The following is a 19,048-nucleotide window of genomic DNA, read 5'->3' as shown; positions in this document are numbered from 1 at the left end:
CCAATACTCCCACCATCTACTACCCATCACACTTCTCCACCATCAACCAAGGGCGGGGTGTCGAGCCAATGAGAAACCTGTTCTTCACTAATAGGTATAATTTTAACAGTGTATGCGGGCTGCGCGGTAGCAATTGTGCCTAGTTCTGGAGGTCACTTCTGGGACAAGATCTTTTATCCAGTGTTGAGCTCATTTCTCTGTGGCATAACGAGCACTCGCCTATGTGAGGTCCATTGGCTTTCAGTGTTGTGTTTTTAGTCATGTTGTACAGCAGTGGAGCTGCTGTGCAGCATGGCTAAAAGTAAAAGAAACAAAGTACTAGTACACTGTCAATGCTGGCTGCTTTATAGCGCTTTTTGGTCTTTTCTACCTTCAACCATGGTGTACAACAGCCATGCTGCTGTACAACATGGCAAAAAAACATTGGCAGAGCCAAATAGCATTACTGTTTGGCCTTTCAATGTTTGTTAAGCTATGTTGTACTGCTGCTGGCCTGCTGTGCAGCATGGTTTAAAGTAAAACAATAAAAGCGCTATGATGCAGACAGCGTTGATTGCGTCGTATCCCTTACAATGTCAAGACCTTAAACTCGCGTTCATTTACAATGCTAATAGCTCTAACTTTTGCAATGCCGAGACCGTTGCATTGTAAATGCTTGTTTCTACAGTCAGGTGCAGTCCCTGGGCTGCCCTCTTTCTAATTGTTCCTTCTGTTCCTGTTATTATTTCCCTTGTATACTAGGAAAACATTGAATTTTACATATTGTGACAAAAAAATCAATTGACATTCTTACAAGGATATTTTGTGGCACAATATGTCAAACTCAATGGTTTCATAGTGTACCAGTTGAAAAGTTCTTCTCTGTGAAGGTTAACATTTTTCAGTAGGGGACACATTTTGTCAGCCTTCATGTATGACAGAAAGCACATGAGAGGAGAAGTGTCTACTGAAATCTTGCGGATTAACCTAGGTGGTAGATGGGAATGTAGTTTGTGTTTGAGATGTTCTAGTGGCAATGTCTTAAAAGATTCATAGGTTTTTTATATCTGGTTTGGTTGCCCCATAGGTAGGACCTTGTAGTATCAATATGAAAAGAAATAGCTACATGATCAGACCAATCAAAACGAATTGGGACTTTGCATGACAAATATGGCAAGGCATATATTACCAAGTGAAGGTTGTTACCCTTAGAATAATTGGAACACAAATATAAGATGCCAGTTTTAGGAAGGAAATCATTTCAAGAAAGGAGCATCTCATGCCTTTCATGTGGAAGTCTGCTGGGAGGGTGAAGACATCAAAGTAAGCATTATTAAGGATAGAGTCTATTGCTTAGAAAATTACATCTAAGAAATCGGTGATAAAGGGTTTGTGCGTATCCATAGTGCAATAGATAAGGTGGAAAATGATGATGAAGTTAGGTGTCAGAGTTTTTCTGGTACAGCGTAGTTTAGAAAAGGAAAATTAAGATGATATGAGGTTTGTAATATAGATAAAGATACTGTGGACACTGGCAAGACCACCTTGGTGAATGATAGTATTATTGTCCGGTATAAGTTAATTTAAGAGGCGTGTAGATGTAAAAGCAAGCCAAATACTGTAATCTAAGGTGTTGAGTGTGATATTGTCAATGATATCAGATACATGACTTTGTGGTAAACTCGCTGTGATGAGTATGAGTGCAATAAGGGAAAGAAAGCAGTTCTAGGACTGGGCATTGGGATAGAGTGAGGTTTGCAAGTTGGGAACAGTATGAGAGAAGGACATGTGAGTAGGGAGTGAAGGCACCTAATAGAATAGAGATAGGCAGGATGAAGATACATATTCAGTTCTGAAGAAGGAAGGATAGAAGTTGTAAAGCTCATTAAAGCCACTATATAGTAAGATAATTATGGCCCTCATGAAGTAAAGATGACTAAGTATGCAACTCAAAGAAAAGTACCAAATGGTGAGGTAAGTGCCTAATTATGAACAGAGTGTAGGTGGGGAGATTGCAGCAAATGGGAGAGGATGATTTTAAGATTTGTTGCAGGCATAAATAGATCATTGAGTTAAACAGTTGGACACAATGTATTGCCAGTGATTGGTTGGCATATGCTTTTAGGGAAGTCCTAAGCAGAAGTTGAGATACAGTTAGATGTGTTCATGCTTATGTTATCAGCAGTAGATAAAGCTTTTGTTGGAATACTTGTACCGTCTTTTGCTATAACATATCTTCTCCATACAATGTATTCTAGTTTTTAATTGCCTGCAATATTTACTACTTTCATTACATCTATATTACATCAAGCACTTGTTCATCACCACCACCACCAGACCAATAAATAATCATCAACATCCTCAAAAAAAGAAATTGCTGACCATAACATTGGATTTGTGCAAACTCACTTACCCTCAACATTGACAAGATGGAACTATTAGTATGCACTATGAACAATATACCCAAATAACAGTTGGATTGCATACCCTTCACACCGGGTAGCACTCCCAAAAAACATTACATTTACACACTGACTCCAAACTAAATACGAAAACACAAATGAATCAGGCAAAAAAACTTAAGATATTTCACAAAAATTACACAAATGACTTAATGAAGCTAAAGAATTCCTCAAAAGCAGCTTTTAGATGAGCCAAAGGCCACCAGGCATGAATGCACAATCTGATCGCATAACGTGACTGTCACAAGATTACAGTGGCTAGAAGCCAAATAAGTGACAACATTTTAAATGGTAATACCTTTCCCAAAATCATAATCACAACAGATAAACTTCAATGATATCGTGGAATCCCAATATCCTCCTCAACGCCCTATTTACGATAGTAGAAAGGACTCCTTAGAGGAAAGGGGATAAGGAGTAAATGGACAAAAATCATGAACTTGCGGCCTTTTTACGTTAACAGCAGTAGCAGAGCCATGGCAAGCCATATAGACTGTGAAAAATATTCCCCAATGCTAACAACCAGGGTCACAGGAAAACTGCAATTCCATAACTGCAGCTTTTTCATTGTAAATACAGATTTGATGCAACTACCACATAATTCACCAAAAATGTGCAGACGTTAAAAAAAAAACTCTCAGCCTTTAACTTATAAAGTCAGCATGCGGAATGCTACGTAGTGACAGAGATTTTGCAAAAGGTAATGTGTTACCTTTCTGCTATTTACTGCTGTATTTAGGCATTTAAAAAGTTAACAGTAGTTAAAGCTTGTTCATTTGATAGGGTGGGGGAAAAGCCTTGTTTGCTGGAGGGAACAAAACATGTTTTCCTCTGTTCACACTAGTTCATGTTTACATTAGAGACTCACACTCAAGAACATCTCAAAATAATTTTCATCTGTTTTTAAGGTCTGATGTCTTAAATTCTGTCATAACGCCTAATGGGACGCATACAGAATATATACAAATGTGCTATACTCTTCTGTTGGGCTGTTTATTAATGGAAAACTGTGCTTCCAGAGTCTCTTATTGTATATATGCTAGTTGAATACACAAGGCACACTTCTCTCATGAAAACGGATACACAAGGGCTTGTTTTCTGCTGCATGCAACACTGCATATTGTTTGCCATCTATTTTACCATGGGGTAGAGAGAATAGAGCTTTCTTGTGCGTCTATGCAATAAATAATTAATTTGTCTTTCCTTTACAGATAATTTTGTCTAACCTGTTGTACAATGTTGTTCTCTATAAAACATATACTAGCTAAGAAATTAAACACAAACACTTGAAACAACGACGGACTGAAAGGAAAGCACCTAGTTCATACAGTATTCAAAAATAGGAAAGCTCTGTGCATTACTCATCCGGTACCTGCCGTTGTTTGGTGCCACCGACCAGAAGTATAGAAGAATGATAGCAAATGGAGAGGTGCACCGGTAAGGGTCCATTAAAGAATCTAATATGTGTAATTAAACACCAAATGTTTATTATTTCTTATTAGGGCATAATAATGTAGAGCACTTATATATCACAATATATTTAGAATGAATAAATGTAATTCCATTGAATGTTAAACGGTATGTCTAGAAACCAATTTGAACTGTGTCATCAATCTTCACGGTCACGTGGTCATAATATATGATAATGAATAACCGCCACAGAAACGTAAATAAGTGTCCATGTGCTCAGTCGCATAGTACCAGTAAGTCGATTAGAATTACATGTATTCATTCTATATATATCGGGATATATTAGCGCTCTACATTACTAAGTCCTAATGAAGTTCTTAATTCATTTGGAACGAAACGCGTTGGCTGAACTCTGTTTTATATTTGGTTTTAAGAAGAAAAATAAACATTTGGTGGTTGATTACCCATATTGGATTCTTTATTGGACCCTTACCGGTGCACCTCTCCATTTGCTATCACTAGTGAAGAAATGATTTATACTTCACCAACCTCCCCCAATCCCGAGATTCCACTAAACACTCATATACAGGTTTGAAAGCTATATCAAAACAAATAAACTAAACAATGTGTACGTGCTGCAGACTGTGGAGTTGTTGGGATTTTAAAGTTTGGCAGATAGATACTCAGGGCCTGATTTGGTGTTCAGAGGACGGGTTACTCTGTCACAAACCTGATAGATATCCTGTCAGCCGTGTTACAATTTATATCCAATAGCCCTTTTAACGGATGGGATATATGTCACATTTGTGACGGAGTAACACATTGGCCAAAATTTTACCTGAAGCATCACAGTCAAAGGTCTCTTAGCAGGCTCAGGTAGATTACCTGTTCTGGCTTGGAAGTGATAACTGTAAAAGAATAACTCATATTTTAAGACACTTTCTGCCAAATAATCTTTAATCAAATGAAGACATTTGTACCAAGCTCAGGAGCTGCTACCTTGCCCTCATTCAAAAATTCTTCAAGGGGTAATCCTTTGACTTTCATGAGCCAAGCCTTCTTGCTTTTTTTCTCATCAGTGGCTAGAGCCTTACATTGGGATTTTAGATATTCTGAGGCTCTCTCATCCTGGTACTCCTGGAGTTGTTTCACGGTCATAAGTTTGAAGCCACAGTTTTCACGGAAAGGGTTCGCTGGCACAAGGTTGTGTGGTCTTTCCCTCTTTGCGGGCAAGTCTTTCCTAGATGCCCCCATCACCATGCGAACAGGCTGAAAAGGCCCTAAGTCAGTGGGGTCACTTGCTGGCCTCACACCACCTTCCCCAGTTGAAGCTGGTCTTTTCTGATGAATGGTCACCAGGCTCCGCTCTCGATAAGTACAGCAGGATCTTGAACGCAGAAGGGTGGGCACAGGAATAGAGGATGGCACATCTGAACCATGAAAAGAGTGCTTCAAATTCAAGCTAAATGTCTTGATTTCGAATGGGGTACTTTTAGTCTGCAGTCCCAGGGTGGCACAGGCAGGTTTTATTTTTGCCAGCTGATCCATCTTCTCCTGTCCCACACTTTTGGCCTTTGGCAGCTCCCTCATGTAGTGCTGAAAGATAAGTGGCATCCCCCAGGCATCACGAACAGCTGCATTGTGTTCCATGTTAGAGCCCACCTGGTCGGGTCCCCGAGAGTGATGCAACGTGCCAATGGTTAGGAGGATGCGGTCAGGACTCATTGGATTGTGAGGACCTCGCTGTTGCATACGTTTCAAAGCTGCTTCTTCACTGAGTAAGAGAGCCGACTTAGGTCCAGATGTAGAGCATCTAGATTCTCCATCTGCATGAGAAAAGAACACATTAACATCCTTGCATATACAATGTCGTCTTTGAATATTTCAGTAATGTTACTTGGTTGTTGTTTTCTGGTTCTCTATTTTGCGATTGTACACATTGCACACAAAAATGAGATTAGTAATAATTCAGAAAACTATAATTGCAATTTTTGAATTTTCCAGGCAGAACATAGCAATTAGTAAATTTGTGAATATAATCAGACATCTTTGCAATTTTTCGTACAAATCGGGCTTCAAGTTATGTTTCCTTGAATGTATAAAAAACTGAGGGAGAGAGAAAAAAAGAGAGTCCAAGTAAGGAGAAAGAGAAAACGAGTGTGTGTGCATGTGTTGCATTATAAACTGAAAATATTGTATGGTTCTCTATCAAGCTCATTACTATTTTACGTTTGAAAGAAAACACTGAAAAGAAATCAGTTGAAGTAACATTATAGCACTGACTGAAACCCCAAAAAACGCTGAAATTCACATTATGAGTACTAACACAACCACAATTCTTTTTATTCACTTATCACAATGCTATTCAACCTCACATATAAAAACTCTGAGAACATCACTTACTTGGAAAAAAACAGTCTCACCAAAGACCCAATGTCATTTTTTAAATGCAAAAGTACAATCATTGGTCACATTAGTAACTAAGAGAAAGCAAGCCCATTACCCAAAAGAACACATTAGACAGAATATTTCACACCCATCCAACAGAGACATATATGCCATAATGTTATGTTCTTTCTGATCTTATGCTGTGTTAATGTTTGGTTGACATCACTCTGTCAGAAATTGCCATTATTGAACTTTATAGATGCTTTGAGTAAAAGCTGGCTTGAAGGCCTGAGTGGGGATCAAGGAAATAGTTATTTTGCTGCCTTGGTCTCCTCTGTGGGTCAATAAGGCGTAGGTCAACTTCTTTCACTGTTGTGTGCATGTATTGCACATAGCCAACAGCTATGTTGCTCCTATCCCACTAGTAACACAAAGTCACATTCCCACACATAATGCAGATACGAGTATGTCCACCCTAGCATGAAGGCCAGATGTGCAGATTATCAGTGAGTTGCATCTCATTATACTTAACTTATATTGTGCTTTACATTTTCATACTAGTCAGTCCTATTCTCAGAAAGAACACCCCAAGCAAGTTGCAGTTAGCCAATCTAGTCTCATCTAGCTGGTTTCAATTTCCCAGAGAACTATTCATACTCTATTAGGGATAATGTTAGACTTGACACCATTTTTTGCCTGCCTCCCTTCATTTTTCAGTAGTTGTTTTTGCTGGCTTTAGAACTCTGCACACTTTACCACTACTGACCAGTGCTAAAGTGCTTGTGCTCTCTCACCTAAACATGGTAACATTGGCTCATACCCAATTAGCATATTTAATTTACTTATACGTTTCTAGTAAAGTGCACTACATGTGCCCAGGGCCTGTAAACTAAATGCTCTTAGGGGGCTGCAGTACTGATTGTGCCACCCACCTAAGTAGCAAGTTGCCCCTGTCTCGGGACTGCCATTGCAGGGCATGTGCATGCAGTTTACTGCCACCTCGACTTGGCATTTAAAATCCCTTTCCAAGCACTAAACTCCTCTTTCATTACACATACGTCACCCCTAAGTTAGGCCTTGAGTAGTCCATTGGGCAGGGTGCTGTATAACTAACTATAAGGTAGGACATGCACTTTTATATTTTTCATGTCCTGATAGTGACACACAGCTAAATTCGTTTTTCACTACCGTGAGGCCAACTCCTCTCATAGGCTAATATTGGCAATCCCTTAAATACCTTTAAACTGTAATTCCTGATTAGAAAGGAGTAGATGCATCATGTTTCATATCTTTGGAATGGTAATGATAAATCCTCTGTACTGGTTATGTCAGTTTTAACATTACTGTTTTAGAAAGTGGACATTTTTCCACTCTTACTACTCTGAGTGCCTTGCAACCTATCTCGAATACATGTCTGGGCTGGGTGACACCTTTTGTGCATTCCCTCCAGACAGCAACAAACACAGAAAGACTGGGTGCAGCTGAGTACCCATCTACATACATCTGCATTCTGATGGCCCTTCCTGGGCAGTAAGGGAGGATGAGGCTCACACTTACACTTCAAAGGGTAGTGGCCTGACCCCACACAAAGGATTGATTACCCCGCACAGAGAGCCTGCCAGACAAGATTGGGTTGAAATGGATACTGGTGCACTTCAAGGCACTCCTTCAAGTCTCCCCCACTTCAGCGGCACATCTGGATATAAGCACCGGGTCGTTGACCCTAACAAGACAGTACACTCCTGGATCTGTGACTACTCTGCCACGGAAAAGAACTGCTGTGATGCTGAAAGATCTGCCACTCTGCTGAAACTCTGCCTTGCTGTGTTCTTGCCTTGATGAGCTGCCCTGCTCCCTGCTGTTCCCCTGCCTGGGTGAGAAGGACTGGACCTGTATCACTTGGGCCTCCAGTGCCCAAGACTCAGAGATATCAAAGAGTTGAACCACCTGCATCTGAATCTGGACTTTGCAAGCTGTGAGTCTGTCATGCCACGTAGTGCCACCCCAGATCTAGACCCTTGGAAGTGGGCATAAGGTGCACTACTTTCTGTGGTCCTCATCGGAGCCAGCGTGAAGCAATGCAAGCCCAGCACAGCCTCGCCGCACAGCTGCCCGAGTCACCGGAATCAACGCTGGGCAGCACAAAGCCCTGCAAAGCCTTGCCGCACAGCTCTCTTGGATTGACGCGAACCAACACCAAACTCTACAAAGCTGCGCCACACAGCTCCCCTGAACCAACGCACAGTGATGCCAAGCCCCGCAAAGCCTCACCACACAGCTTCTCAGAACCAATACTGGACGACGCGAAGCCACGCAAAGCAACGCACAGGATTTACGGTATTGTGTTCAGCAGACCCAAGTGGGTCCCTATAGCTAGCCTGGCTCCATCGGGGTCGACCTGATTTTGTGACTTTATCCCGGTCAAGCGCGACCGGATCACCACAGTTGGTGCTTTGCACTTATATGCAATATTTTCACCTAAATCTTTAAACTTGCATATTTCAGGATCTACTTATTGGATACTTGCCATTTTGGTCTTATTTTATTTATAAAATCATAATCTATTGTTCTACCCTGTTGAGGAGTTTTTGTGTGGTGTTTTTACTGTCTTACTGTATGAGTTATTGCACAAATACTTTACACATTGCCTTCTAAATTAAGCCTGACTACTCTGTGCCAAGCTACCAGAGGGTGAACACAGGATAATTTAGGTTGTGTTGTGACTTACTCTGACTAGGATTCTGATCCCTACTTGGACAGGGTGCATACCTCTGCCAACTAGAGACCCAATTTCTTATATATATGTTCAGTACTACTAAGGACACCTTGTTTTAGGCATCATTCATGCCTCTCTCTATAAACGCTTCGTGCTCATCCTGCTTGTGGCGGATGGAAGCTCATCCATGCCACATGCAAATCAAAGGTAAGCCAATTTGGGCCTGTTAACCTGATGTGGCTAGAAGAAGCCTCATTGGCAGAAGCTAGACCCTGCCATGTACCTCAGCTGTCAGGTTAGTTATAGTCCTTTGACCAAGTAAGAGCACTAAAGCCATCTCTGGGACATCCTCATATTGCAGTTCGAGGAACCTCTGCTCCTGGCATATCTCGTATGCCGTCCACCTTACAGATCACAACTCTCCTAATTAATGCCAGTTTAGCAATCTTAGATCTGTCTCTTTTACTATACGTGTTGTACTCTTTTCAAGCACATTAGATACATTTTATTCATGTAACATTAACATTCTCATGTCAGATGCCGAAATGTAAAAAATCATTTCATATCACCTGGAAACACCAAGATTTTAAAAGCCGCAGGCACTGACTCAGTCGTTTATTAACTCCTCCGTAAGCATTTGGAACTCTCTAAAAGTAAAACTAAGAACATTACCTGACTTCCTAGCTTTCAGGGAAGGACTGACGACCCACCTTTCCAAGTTACACTAGGGATGATGGTTGCACATGTCTACATAAAGAAACAGAAATTGTGTGTTACTTCCTTCTCACCTAGTTTCCTCTTTAAAGAACACTATGCCTGGGGCACCTGCTCGCTACTGTCTTTCCTTGACGTCGATTTTAACTCTTCTCATCCCCACTGAACTTTGATTAACCCTCTGTCCGATAAAGTGGTTCCCCATCTCCGATCCCCCTCTCTCCAGCTTCTTACTTCGCTGTCTTTGGATTGCCTTGAATGTTCTGTGTAAGGCACTCTAATTCTGTTTTGGTACAGTGACGCTACAGGAAAAATATAAATAAATAAATAAGTTTCCTTTTCCTATCATTTTGAAATTCATGTTCTCAATTACTGATAAATTCATGATTTCTGTGATCCAATCTCTGATAGAGTGAATCTGGACTTCTATTTTTTAGGCACAGTTTTTTGCATATCGCCTTCATAAAGTGTGTGTGTCTGGGGTGATCATCTAGGGTTATTGTTGAAAATAGGCACAAAAACTACCTCATTAACTCAAAAGTGCACACAATATTGAATTTTTGTAATATTTGGTCACATTTGCAATATCCACATTTGAAAATAAAACCTTTTGTGAAACTAGCACTCTGCCTGTGTTAGATACCAGTTCAAAACCACTGAATTAACTTACCAGAGTCTACCTTCAATTTCAAATGAGAGACACTCATCCGGCTGTTGCATGCTGAGCTGCCAGGGTGGGCAGAGGCTGGCTTTTTGGCAGAAGGAGGCTTCTTGTAGAACTCCGGCTGTAGGTCGATGTAGGCAGAGCTCCTACGGAAGCTTTGGATTTGTGGCCAGGAGGCTGGCTTCTGGGACTCTAACTGTCGCTCTGTGGGGGTGAGAGAAGAGGTTAATGTGGGTTCAGCAGTTGAACAAGAAGACGAGGGCTTGAATGCGCTACAAAAAGTGTGACTCTGCATTTTGATAAATCATTTTATGAACTGGGAACCTGACTCCACCACTACACTACTACAATTAAGTAGTATTAGCGTTCTTTCTGGTATTACCCCCCCCCCGCCAACAGAATAACATAAACTTAATTGCATGTTCCCTCTGAATGGTCTCTTAGCATGGAATGACAGATGTTTATTACCCACCTCTATGTTACTTAATTTTATTGACCTCAAAAGGAGGAGTGGATCCACCGGGATTCAAACCTGCGACACTAAAGTCAAACACAGACCCCTACAGTGGACACTTTAATCCACTGAGCCACAAGACAATCTAATCCTGCTGAAATAGAAATCAATCCTCCAATTCACAATGGAAAAGTGTGTCACAAACAAGACAGTTTCCTAGCATGTATGTCTTATGTCACCCTCACCTCTATGGCGTACCATCTCCAATAATTACCTAATGCATTAGAGTTTTGTGGGATCCCAGGGTCTGTGAACACATTTTTTACCCAGTGAGATATTGTTTTGGTGTACTATAAAAAGAATACCGCTTATAAATAATGTTGCACGCAAATATTACAATCACATATAAAAATACAGGTGGTAAGAGCATGGGATAAGATAGAAGCTTTGCTAGGCATCACACATTGTAGTTGGTTACCTTGCCACAGGTATTTCTGAAAAATACCATGTAACCCGAACAAACAAGAACAAAGGAAAATGATTGAGCCTAGCTGAAGTTCAATTGAGTGATAGGTGACATTGTGCATTAGTCCATACTATACAGTGATGCCTGCTGCTGCCCACTGCCTGCCTCAGCGCTGATCCAGCGCTCGCTCTCTCCCCCTGCCGCTCCTCCCACCCTCCCGCACTTTCCCGCCGCTGCCTCCCTGCGGCCCCGCCCCCTCCAAGCCCATTCGCCGCCCCGCTTCCGACACCCAGCTGCTCCTCCCTCCCAGTTTCCCTATTAAGGGGACCGCGCGTCGATGCAGGTAACGACCTCTGACCCTGCCCTCAGGCTAGGTCGCCCCCACGCTGCTGCTGCCTGCTGCTGCCCACTGCCTGCCTCAGCGCTGATCCAGCGCTCGCTCTCTCACTCTGCCGCTCCTCCCGACCTCCCGCACTTTCCCGCCGCCGCCTCCCTGCGGCACGCCCCCTACAAGCCCATTCGCCGCCGCGCTCCCGCCACCCAGCTGCTCCTCCCTCCCGGTTTCCCTCTTAAGGGGACCGCGCGGCGACGCAGGGAGCGACCTCTGACCCTGCCCTCAGGCTAGGTCGCCCCCACGCCGCTGCTGCCTGCTGCTGCCCACTGCCCACTGCCTACCTCAGCGCTGATCCAGCGCTTGCTCTCTCCCCCTGCCGCTCCTCCCGCCCTCCCGCACTTTCCCGCCGCTGCCTCCCTGCGGCCCGCCCCCTCCAAGCCCATTCGCCGCCCCGCTCCCGCCGCCCAGCTGCTCCTCACTCCCGCTTTCCCTCTTAAGGGGACCGCGCGGCGACGCAGGGAGTGACCTCTGACCCTGCCCTCAGGCTAGGTCGCCCCCACGCCGCTGCTGCCTGCTGCTGCCCACTGCCTGCCTCAGCGCTGATCCAGCGCTCGCTCTCTCCCCATGCCGCTCCTCCCTCCCTCCTGCACTTTCCCGCCGCTGCCTCCCTGCGGCCCCGCCCCTTCCAAGCCCATTCGCCACCCCACTCCCGTCACCCAGCTGCTCCTCCCTCCCAGTTTCCCTCTTATGGAGACCGCGAAGCGGCCGCGCAGTGGACGGGCACGCCTAAGGCAAGCCCGTCTGCGCCCATCCGCGCCTGGACCGCGCCCAGCGCCAGAACCCCTGGCCCCCGCCGAAGCCAAGCTACCCGACCGAGATAGGACTCCGCCGCCCTCAACGCACTCAATACCGGATGACCACCCACCTGCTACCAAGCCACCCCGAAGCGCACCCATGGACCCTTCACCTGCCAAGCCTGCAAATTCACCTGCCTCCAAACCTGCACCCCAACCACCGAACACAGCAACGACAACAACAACCACCTCAAGTGCATCCTACTCAACACCCGCTCCATCCACAAACACACCGTCGAACTCTGGGAGCTCCTAGATACCACAGCACCAGACGTCGCCTTCCTCACGGAAACCTGGATGAACGCCTCCTCAGCCCCCGACATCGCCATAGCCATCCCGGACGGCTACAAAATCACCCGGAAGGACCGCGTCAACAAAACTGGAGGAGGAGTCACCATCATCTACAAGAACACCATCAGCGTCACGACCAACGCCGAAGACACACTCACCGCCGCCGAACACCTACACTTCCAGATCCACATCGACCCCCAGACCACCCTTAGAGGAACCCTCATCTACAGACCCCCGGGCCCACGAACACAATTCAGCGAGACCATCGCCGACTTCATCAGCCCGCACGCCCTAGCCTCTCCAGAGTACATCCTCCTAGGGGACCTGAACTTCCACCTGGAGAAAAACAACGACAGCAACACCACCACCCTGCTCGACACCCTCAACAACCTCGGACTCAAGCAACTGGTGGACACGCTCACCCACCTCGCCGGCCACACACTCGACCCCATCTTCAACCACGTCTCCTTCAGCCACTCCTCCGGACTACACTGGACCGACCACAGCTGCATCCACTTCACCTTCAAAAAGACCACCTCCCACCACCAGACACAACAGATCCCCCGCAGATGCTGGAGCAAATTCACCACAGACCAACTGACCACATCGCTGAGCCAGAACCAACCTGCCGACACCCCCGACACCAACGACGCAGCGCACAACCTCGCACAGTGGATCACCAACTGCGCCGACGACCTCGATGCTCTGAAAAAAACCCCAGGCATGACTAGCAACAGAAAAACCGCATGGTTCACAGACACCCTCAAAATCGCAAAGACATCATGCCGATCCCTCGAAAAAGCCTGGCGGACAAGCGGACACAAGAAAACATGACTACTCTCAAAAACGCCACCCGCGAATACCACCAGATGATCCGCACCACCAAAAGGACATCGTTCAAAGAGCGGCTGGACAACACCGCCCACAACAGCAAGGAACTCTTTGTCATCGTCAAAGAGCTCTCCAATCCCAGCGCCAGCAACAACAACATCTCACCGTCCCAAGACCTCTGCAACTCCCTCGCCACATTCTTCCACCGCAAGATCACAGACAGACACGACAGCTTCGGACCCCAGACCCCACCTCCAACCACCAAACCAGCGACCCCCACCCCCAGCCTCAACGCATGGACCCCCACCAGCACCGAAGACACCACCCGCGTCATGAACAGCATCCACTCCGGCTCCCCCTCCGACCCTGGCCCTCATCATATCTTCAACAAAGCCGACACCATCATCGCACCCCACCTCCGGAATGTCATTAACAGCTCCTTCACGTCAGCACATTCCCTGAAAGCTGGAAACACGCAGAAATCAACGCCCTACTGAAGAAACCAACAGCGGACCCCAAAAATCTCAAGAACTTCCGCCCCATCTCTCTCCTCCCCTTCCCGGCTAAAGTCTTCGAGAAAACCGTCAACAAACAGCTAACGGCATTCCTCGAAGAAAACAACTCGCTCGACCCATCCCAGTCCGGATTCCGAGCCAACCACAGCACCGAGACCGCCCTCATCGCAGCCACCAATGAAATCAGGACCCTGATGGACAACGGAGAGACAGCAGCCCTCATCCTCCTTGACCTCTCGGCAGCCTTTGACACCGTCTGCCACCGCACCCAAATAACCCGCCTCTACAACACTGGTATCCAAGGAAAGGCCCTGGACTGGATCACATTGTTCCTCTCCGACAGAACCCAGAGAGTCCGCCTCCCACCCTTCCGCTCCGAGGCAACCAAGATCATCTGCGGCGTACCCCAGGGCTCCTCACTCAGCCCTACCCTCTTCAACATTTACATGAGCCCCCTCGCCGCCATCGCACGCAAACACAAAATCAACATCATCTCTTACGCCGACGACACCCAACTGATACTCTCCCTCACCAAAGACCCCCTCACCGCCAAAGCTAACTTCCAGGACGGGATGAAAGATGTCGCAGAATGGATGAAGCTCAGCTGTCTAAAGCTCAACTCGGACAAGACAGAGGTCTCATCCTCGTACAATCCCCATCCGCCTGGAACGACTCCTGGTGGCCCACGATGCTGAGCACCGCACCAATACCCACGGACCACGCACGCAACCTGGGATTCATCCTGGACTCCTCCCTCACGATGACCAAGCAAGTCAACGCAGTCTCATCCTCATGCTTCAACACCCTGCGTATGCTCCGAAAGATCTTCCGGTGGACCCCCACCGAAACCAGGAAGACAGTCACCCAGGCCCTCGTCACCAGCCGACTGGACTACAGAAACGCCCTGTACGCAGGAACCACAGCCAAACTTCAGAAACGCCTGCAACACATACAGAACGCCTCCGCAAGACTCATCCTCGACATCCCTCGCCACAGCCACATATCTGCCCACCTGAAAACCCTGCACTGGCTCCCCGTCAGCAAGAGGATCACGTTCAGGCTGCTCACCCACGCACACAAAGCGCTCCACAACACGGGCCCCGAATACCTCAACAACTGCCTCTGGTTCTACAGTCCCACCCGCCAGCTCTGCTCCACCAGCCTCGCCCTCGCCACCGTCCCTCGGATTCGCAGAACCACCACCGGAGGAAGATCGTTCTCCTACCTGGCAGGCAAGACATGGAACTCCCTCCCCGCACACCTACGACTAACCCAGGACCATCTCACCTTCAGGAAACACCTCAAGACCTGGCTATTCGAGCAGTAGCGCCCCCCCCCCCCTCAGCGCCTTGAGACCCTCACGGGTGAGTAGCACGCTTTACAAATTGACTGATTGATTGATTGAATTTTATAGACATTCCCGGATGAATGGAAACTAGAAGAAATCAGCGCCCTCCTCAAGAAACCAACAGCCTACCCAAATCAACTGAGCAACTTCCGACCAATCTCTCTGCTTCCCTATCTAACCAAAGTGATTGAGAAGGCCATTAAGAAGAACTTACAACCCACCTCGAAATTCACCATCTTCTAGACAACACTCAGTCAGGATTCAGAAAGAACCACAGCACCAAAAAAGCATTCATCGCGGCCACCAATGACATTCAAATCATCCTGGACTGAGGAGAAACAGCTGCCATAATCTTGCTCGATCTCTCTGGGGCCTTTGACACTGTCTCCCATAACACTCTCATCAGAAGATTACACGAGATTGGCATACAGGAATCCACTTTAGAATGGATCTGTTCCTTTCTCTTTGGAAAACCCAATTGATATGTAGAGTCCCATAGGGATCGTCCCCAGCCCCAAGCTTTTCAACATATACATGACACTGCTCGCCAACATCATCTTATGACAAGACATCACCGTCATCTCCTACGCTGATGACACCCAACTCATGTGGGATTAGACAGATTAAATACCTACTCTGAAGAAGAGCTGTTGTTTATTTGCAAAAGTCTTACCCGAAATGCCCGAGTACTTCATGAAAAATTGACAGATACTGCTGCTAGCATGGGAATAGATATTTCAAAATCGAAACCCTTGCAGAAACCATACAGAGCAGAATTTTCAGACAAAGATTTGGAAAACCTGAATATATCAGGGAAAAAGGCACAGGTCAAGAAACTATTGACAGTGTTACAGAAATGGGGAGACGTCGAAAGATGGAAAGCCAGATGGGCTAGGAAAAAAGATGAGGCCAGGTCTAAGCAGGTAACTCCCGAATTCGTTCTAAAGGAAGTTGACAAACCAGAACAGTTATGCCCTAAGCGCGAAGTGCCAGGAGGAAAATATGTACATGTTCCATGGTCCAGACAGGATATTGTGTTCTTTACCAATGACTTCCCGAAATTACGAGAGAAGCCCGTCGATTGGTACCGGCAGGTGGAAAGATTTGTAAAAGTGCAAAAGTGCTTGTGGAAGGACCTGGATGGGTTCTTCGACATAGTGGTTCCTGTAGATCTGTGGACTGAGTGTAAAATCGCCATAGGTTGGCCTAGTGAGGAATACCCGAGGGACTCAGCAACAGGAGAACCCTCTAAGGAAGTGATGAAAAAATATGATCAGGTAATTCAGCATCTGAAGCTAAAAGTGCCCGCAAAGGAAACTGATTGGACCAAGATAGATAGAACCACGCAGGAAAGGGACGAGACTGTGCATTCCTTTTATGAAAGGCTGTTGCAGGTGTTCAAAACGTACAGTGGTATAGATAACATCGAAATGAAGGACATGACGCATTTCATTTACAGGTTTGTAAACGGTTTAAGACCCGAAATTTGTCAGTGGATAAAAGATAACAAAATCTGTTGGCAATCCAAGAAAATGGACGAGGTTCTACGGTACGCAAAGTACTGTGAGGACGAAATGGCAGAAAAGAAAAAGGCCCTGAAGGAGAAAGTGATGTGGGCTCAAGTAAAACTTGCAGAACAGCAGGAAAAACAATTGAACAAGATAAATAAAACTACTCAGAACCAAGGCCCTGGGGGTGGGGGTGGAGGAAAGCCCAGAGCAAAAATTAGCAGAGAGGAAGCCAAAAAGAAATTTCCCTGCCACCAGTGCGGGGAAATTGGACATTGGAGAGACGAGTGTCCGTATTTACAGTCCGATAATACCCAAACCCCTGATTTAACTCCACAGACGCAGAATGAAAAGCCAAGAAAGACCCAGCAGCAGGTAAAAACGATTCAAATACCCCGAGCGCCAAAGCCAACGTTTAAGGGAAAATCACCGCAGGGAGATGATATAGAGATCTGGGGGGGCACTGAGAACAGAAATGCAGCAACTTCGCAATATTTATTGAATGACACTTTTTTCTGTGACGACGAGTACTGACGGGGCCTGAGAGGGGAGGACAAGGAGTGTGTACTTGGCGCCTCCTTGCCGGTAGACCAGTCAGGGCCATACATTGAAGGAAAGGTTGATGGAAATGATGTCACCTTTCTATTGGACACTGGTGCTACCCGTTCTACTGTGAGAACAGCAGACGTTCCAAACCTACCCCTCTCGGGAGAAGCAATCCAAGTAGTGGGTGTATCTAATCAATTGATTAGTACCCCCGTTACCGAGCCCATGGAGATATCAATAGGGAACTTCAAAGAAATGCACAGATTTGTCGTCTGTGATACCAGTCCAGTGAACTTACTGGGACGTGATTTGCTGTGCAAAATGAACTGCACTATCTTTTGCACACCAAAGGGCGTTGAGATTCAAACCCCAGACGAAGATGGTATTTACAAGCTAATGTTAGTCAGACCGGACTCAGAAATTAAGCGAATGACTATACAAGACTTACCTGAAGAACTCCAACAGACAGTAAAGCCAGAAGTATGGGACTTTACAGGAAAGGATGTAGGATTAATGGCCAATGTAGACCCAATACAAATAGCCATAAAGGAAAATGCAGCCTACCCCAATACTAAGCCTTACAAAATGAGTGCCGAAGTGAGAGCAGGAGTTGCCATTGAGATACAGAAATTGCTAGAAGCAAACATCATACAAGAAGTGATGAGTAGCCCGTGTAATTCCCCAATAATTGGAATCAAGAAACCTAGTGGCAAGTACAGAGTAGTGCAGGACCTGAGAAAGGTAAACAAAATTGTGGTTCCTTGCTGTCCTATTGTCCCAAACCCAGCTGTGATTCTGTATCAGATTCCCTGGGATGCTGAATGGTTCACTGTGATTGACCTATGTCACGCATTCTTTTCGATCCCATTGCATCCAGATAGCAAATTTCTTTTCTCATTTGCTTTCAACAGTCACATGTACGTTTGGAACAGGGTCCCCCAGGGGTACACAGAGAGCCCCTCTATCTTTAATCAGATCTTGAAAAAATGCCTGGAAACTTTGGTCTTACCTAGAAAGTCTGTTTTGGTGCAATACATTGACGACCTCTTGGTGGCGTCCAAAAGTCATAGGGATTGCGTGATTGACACCATTGCCCTACTGAATCACCTAAGTGAAAAGGGACATAAAGTGGCCCCTGAAAAATTGCAAATCTGTTCAAAATCAGTGAAATATCTGGGGCACCAGATAGAAAAAGGAATAAGAAAAGTCACCTCAGAGAGAGTCAGAATAATTCAAAAGATGCAGTTACCCCGTACTCAGAAAGAAGTCAGAATGTTCCTTGGAGTTGTAGGTTACTGCAGGCAATGGATTGTGGGATTCGCAGTCCATGCCAAACCTTTAATAAAAATGACAAAGAAAGGAGCACCGGACCCTGTGGAATGGGATAATGAAAGCTTAACAGCATTTACTAAATTACGGGATTGTCTGTGTACAGCCCCTGCTTTGGGAATGCCTGATTATTCCAAGGAGTTTGCTCTATTCTGTGACACACGAGACAATTGTGCATTGTCGGTCCTAACTCAGGAACATGGCCTAACTAGACGGCCCGTGGCATATTTTTCTGCCAC

At 45.7% G+C, this 19,048-nt stretch overlaps 1 protein-coding gene across 1 annotated transcript in view; it reads right to left on the bottom strand.

The window, feature by feature from the left end:
• Positions 1 to 4,649: 4,649 nt before the first annotated feature.
• Positions 4,650 to 19,048, bottom strand: part of FBXW10 (F-box and WD repeat domain containing 10) — a 272,397-nt gene continuing 257,998 nt past the window's right edge. The window contains exons 13-14 of the mRNA XM_078650857.1: positions 10,340 to 10,537; positions 4,650 to 5,677 (exon numbers count right to left, since the gene is read on the bottom strand). Coding sequence (XP_078506983.1) covers positions 4,812 to 5,677; positions 10,340 to 10,537 — 1,064 coding nt within the window. The 3' untranslated portion in view covers positions 4,650 to 4,811. The remainder of the gene's footprint in view (positions 5,678 to 10,339; positions 10,538 to 19,048) is intronic.

The sequence above is a fragment of the Lissotriton helveticus genome, chromosome 7, assembly GCF_964261635.1.
Source record: "Lissotriton helveticus chromosome 7, aLisHel1.1, whole genome shotgun sequence".
Taxonomy (NCBI): Eukaryota; Metazoa; Chordata; class Amphibia; order Caudata; family Salamandridae; genus Lissotriton; species Lissotriton helveticus.
This window is presented reverse-complemented; position numbering and strand designations above follow the sequence as displayed.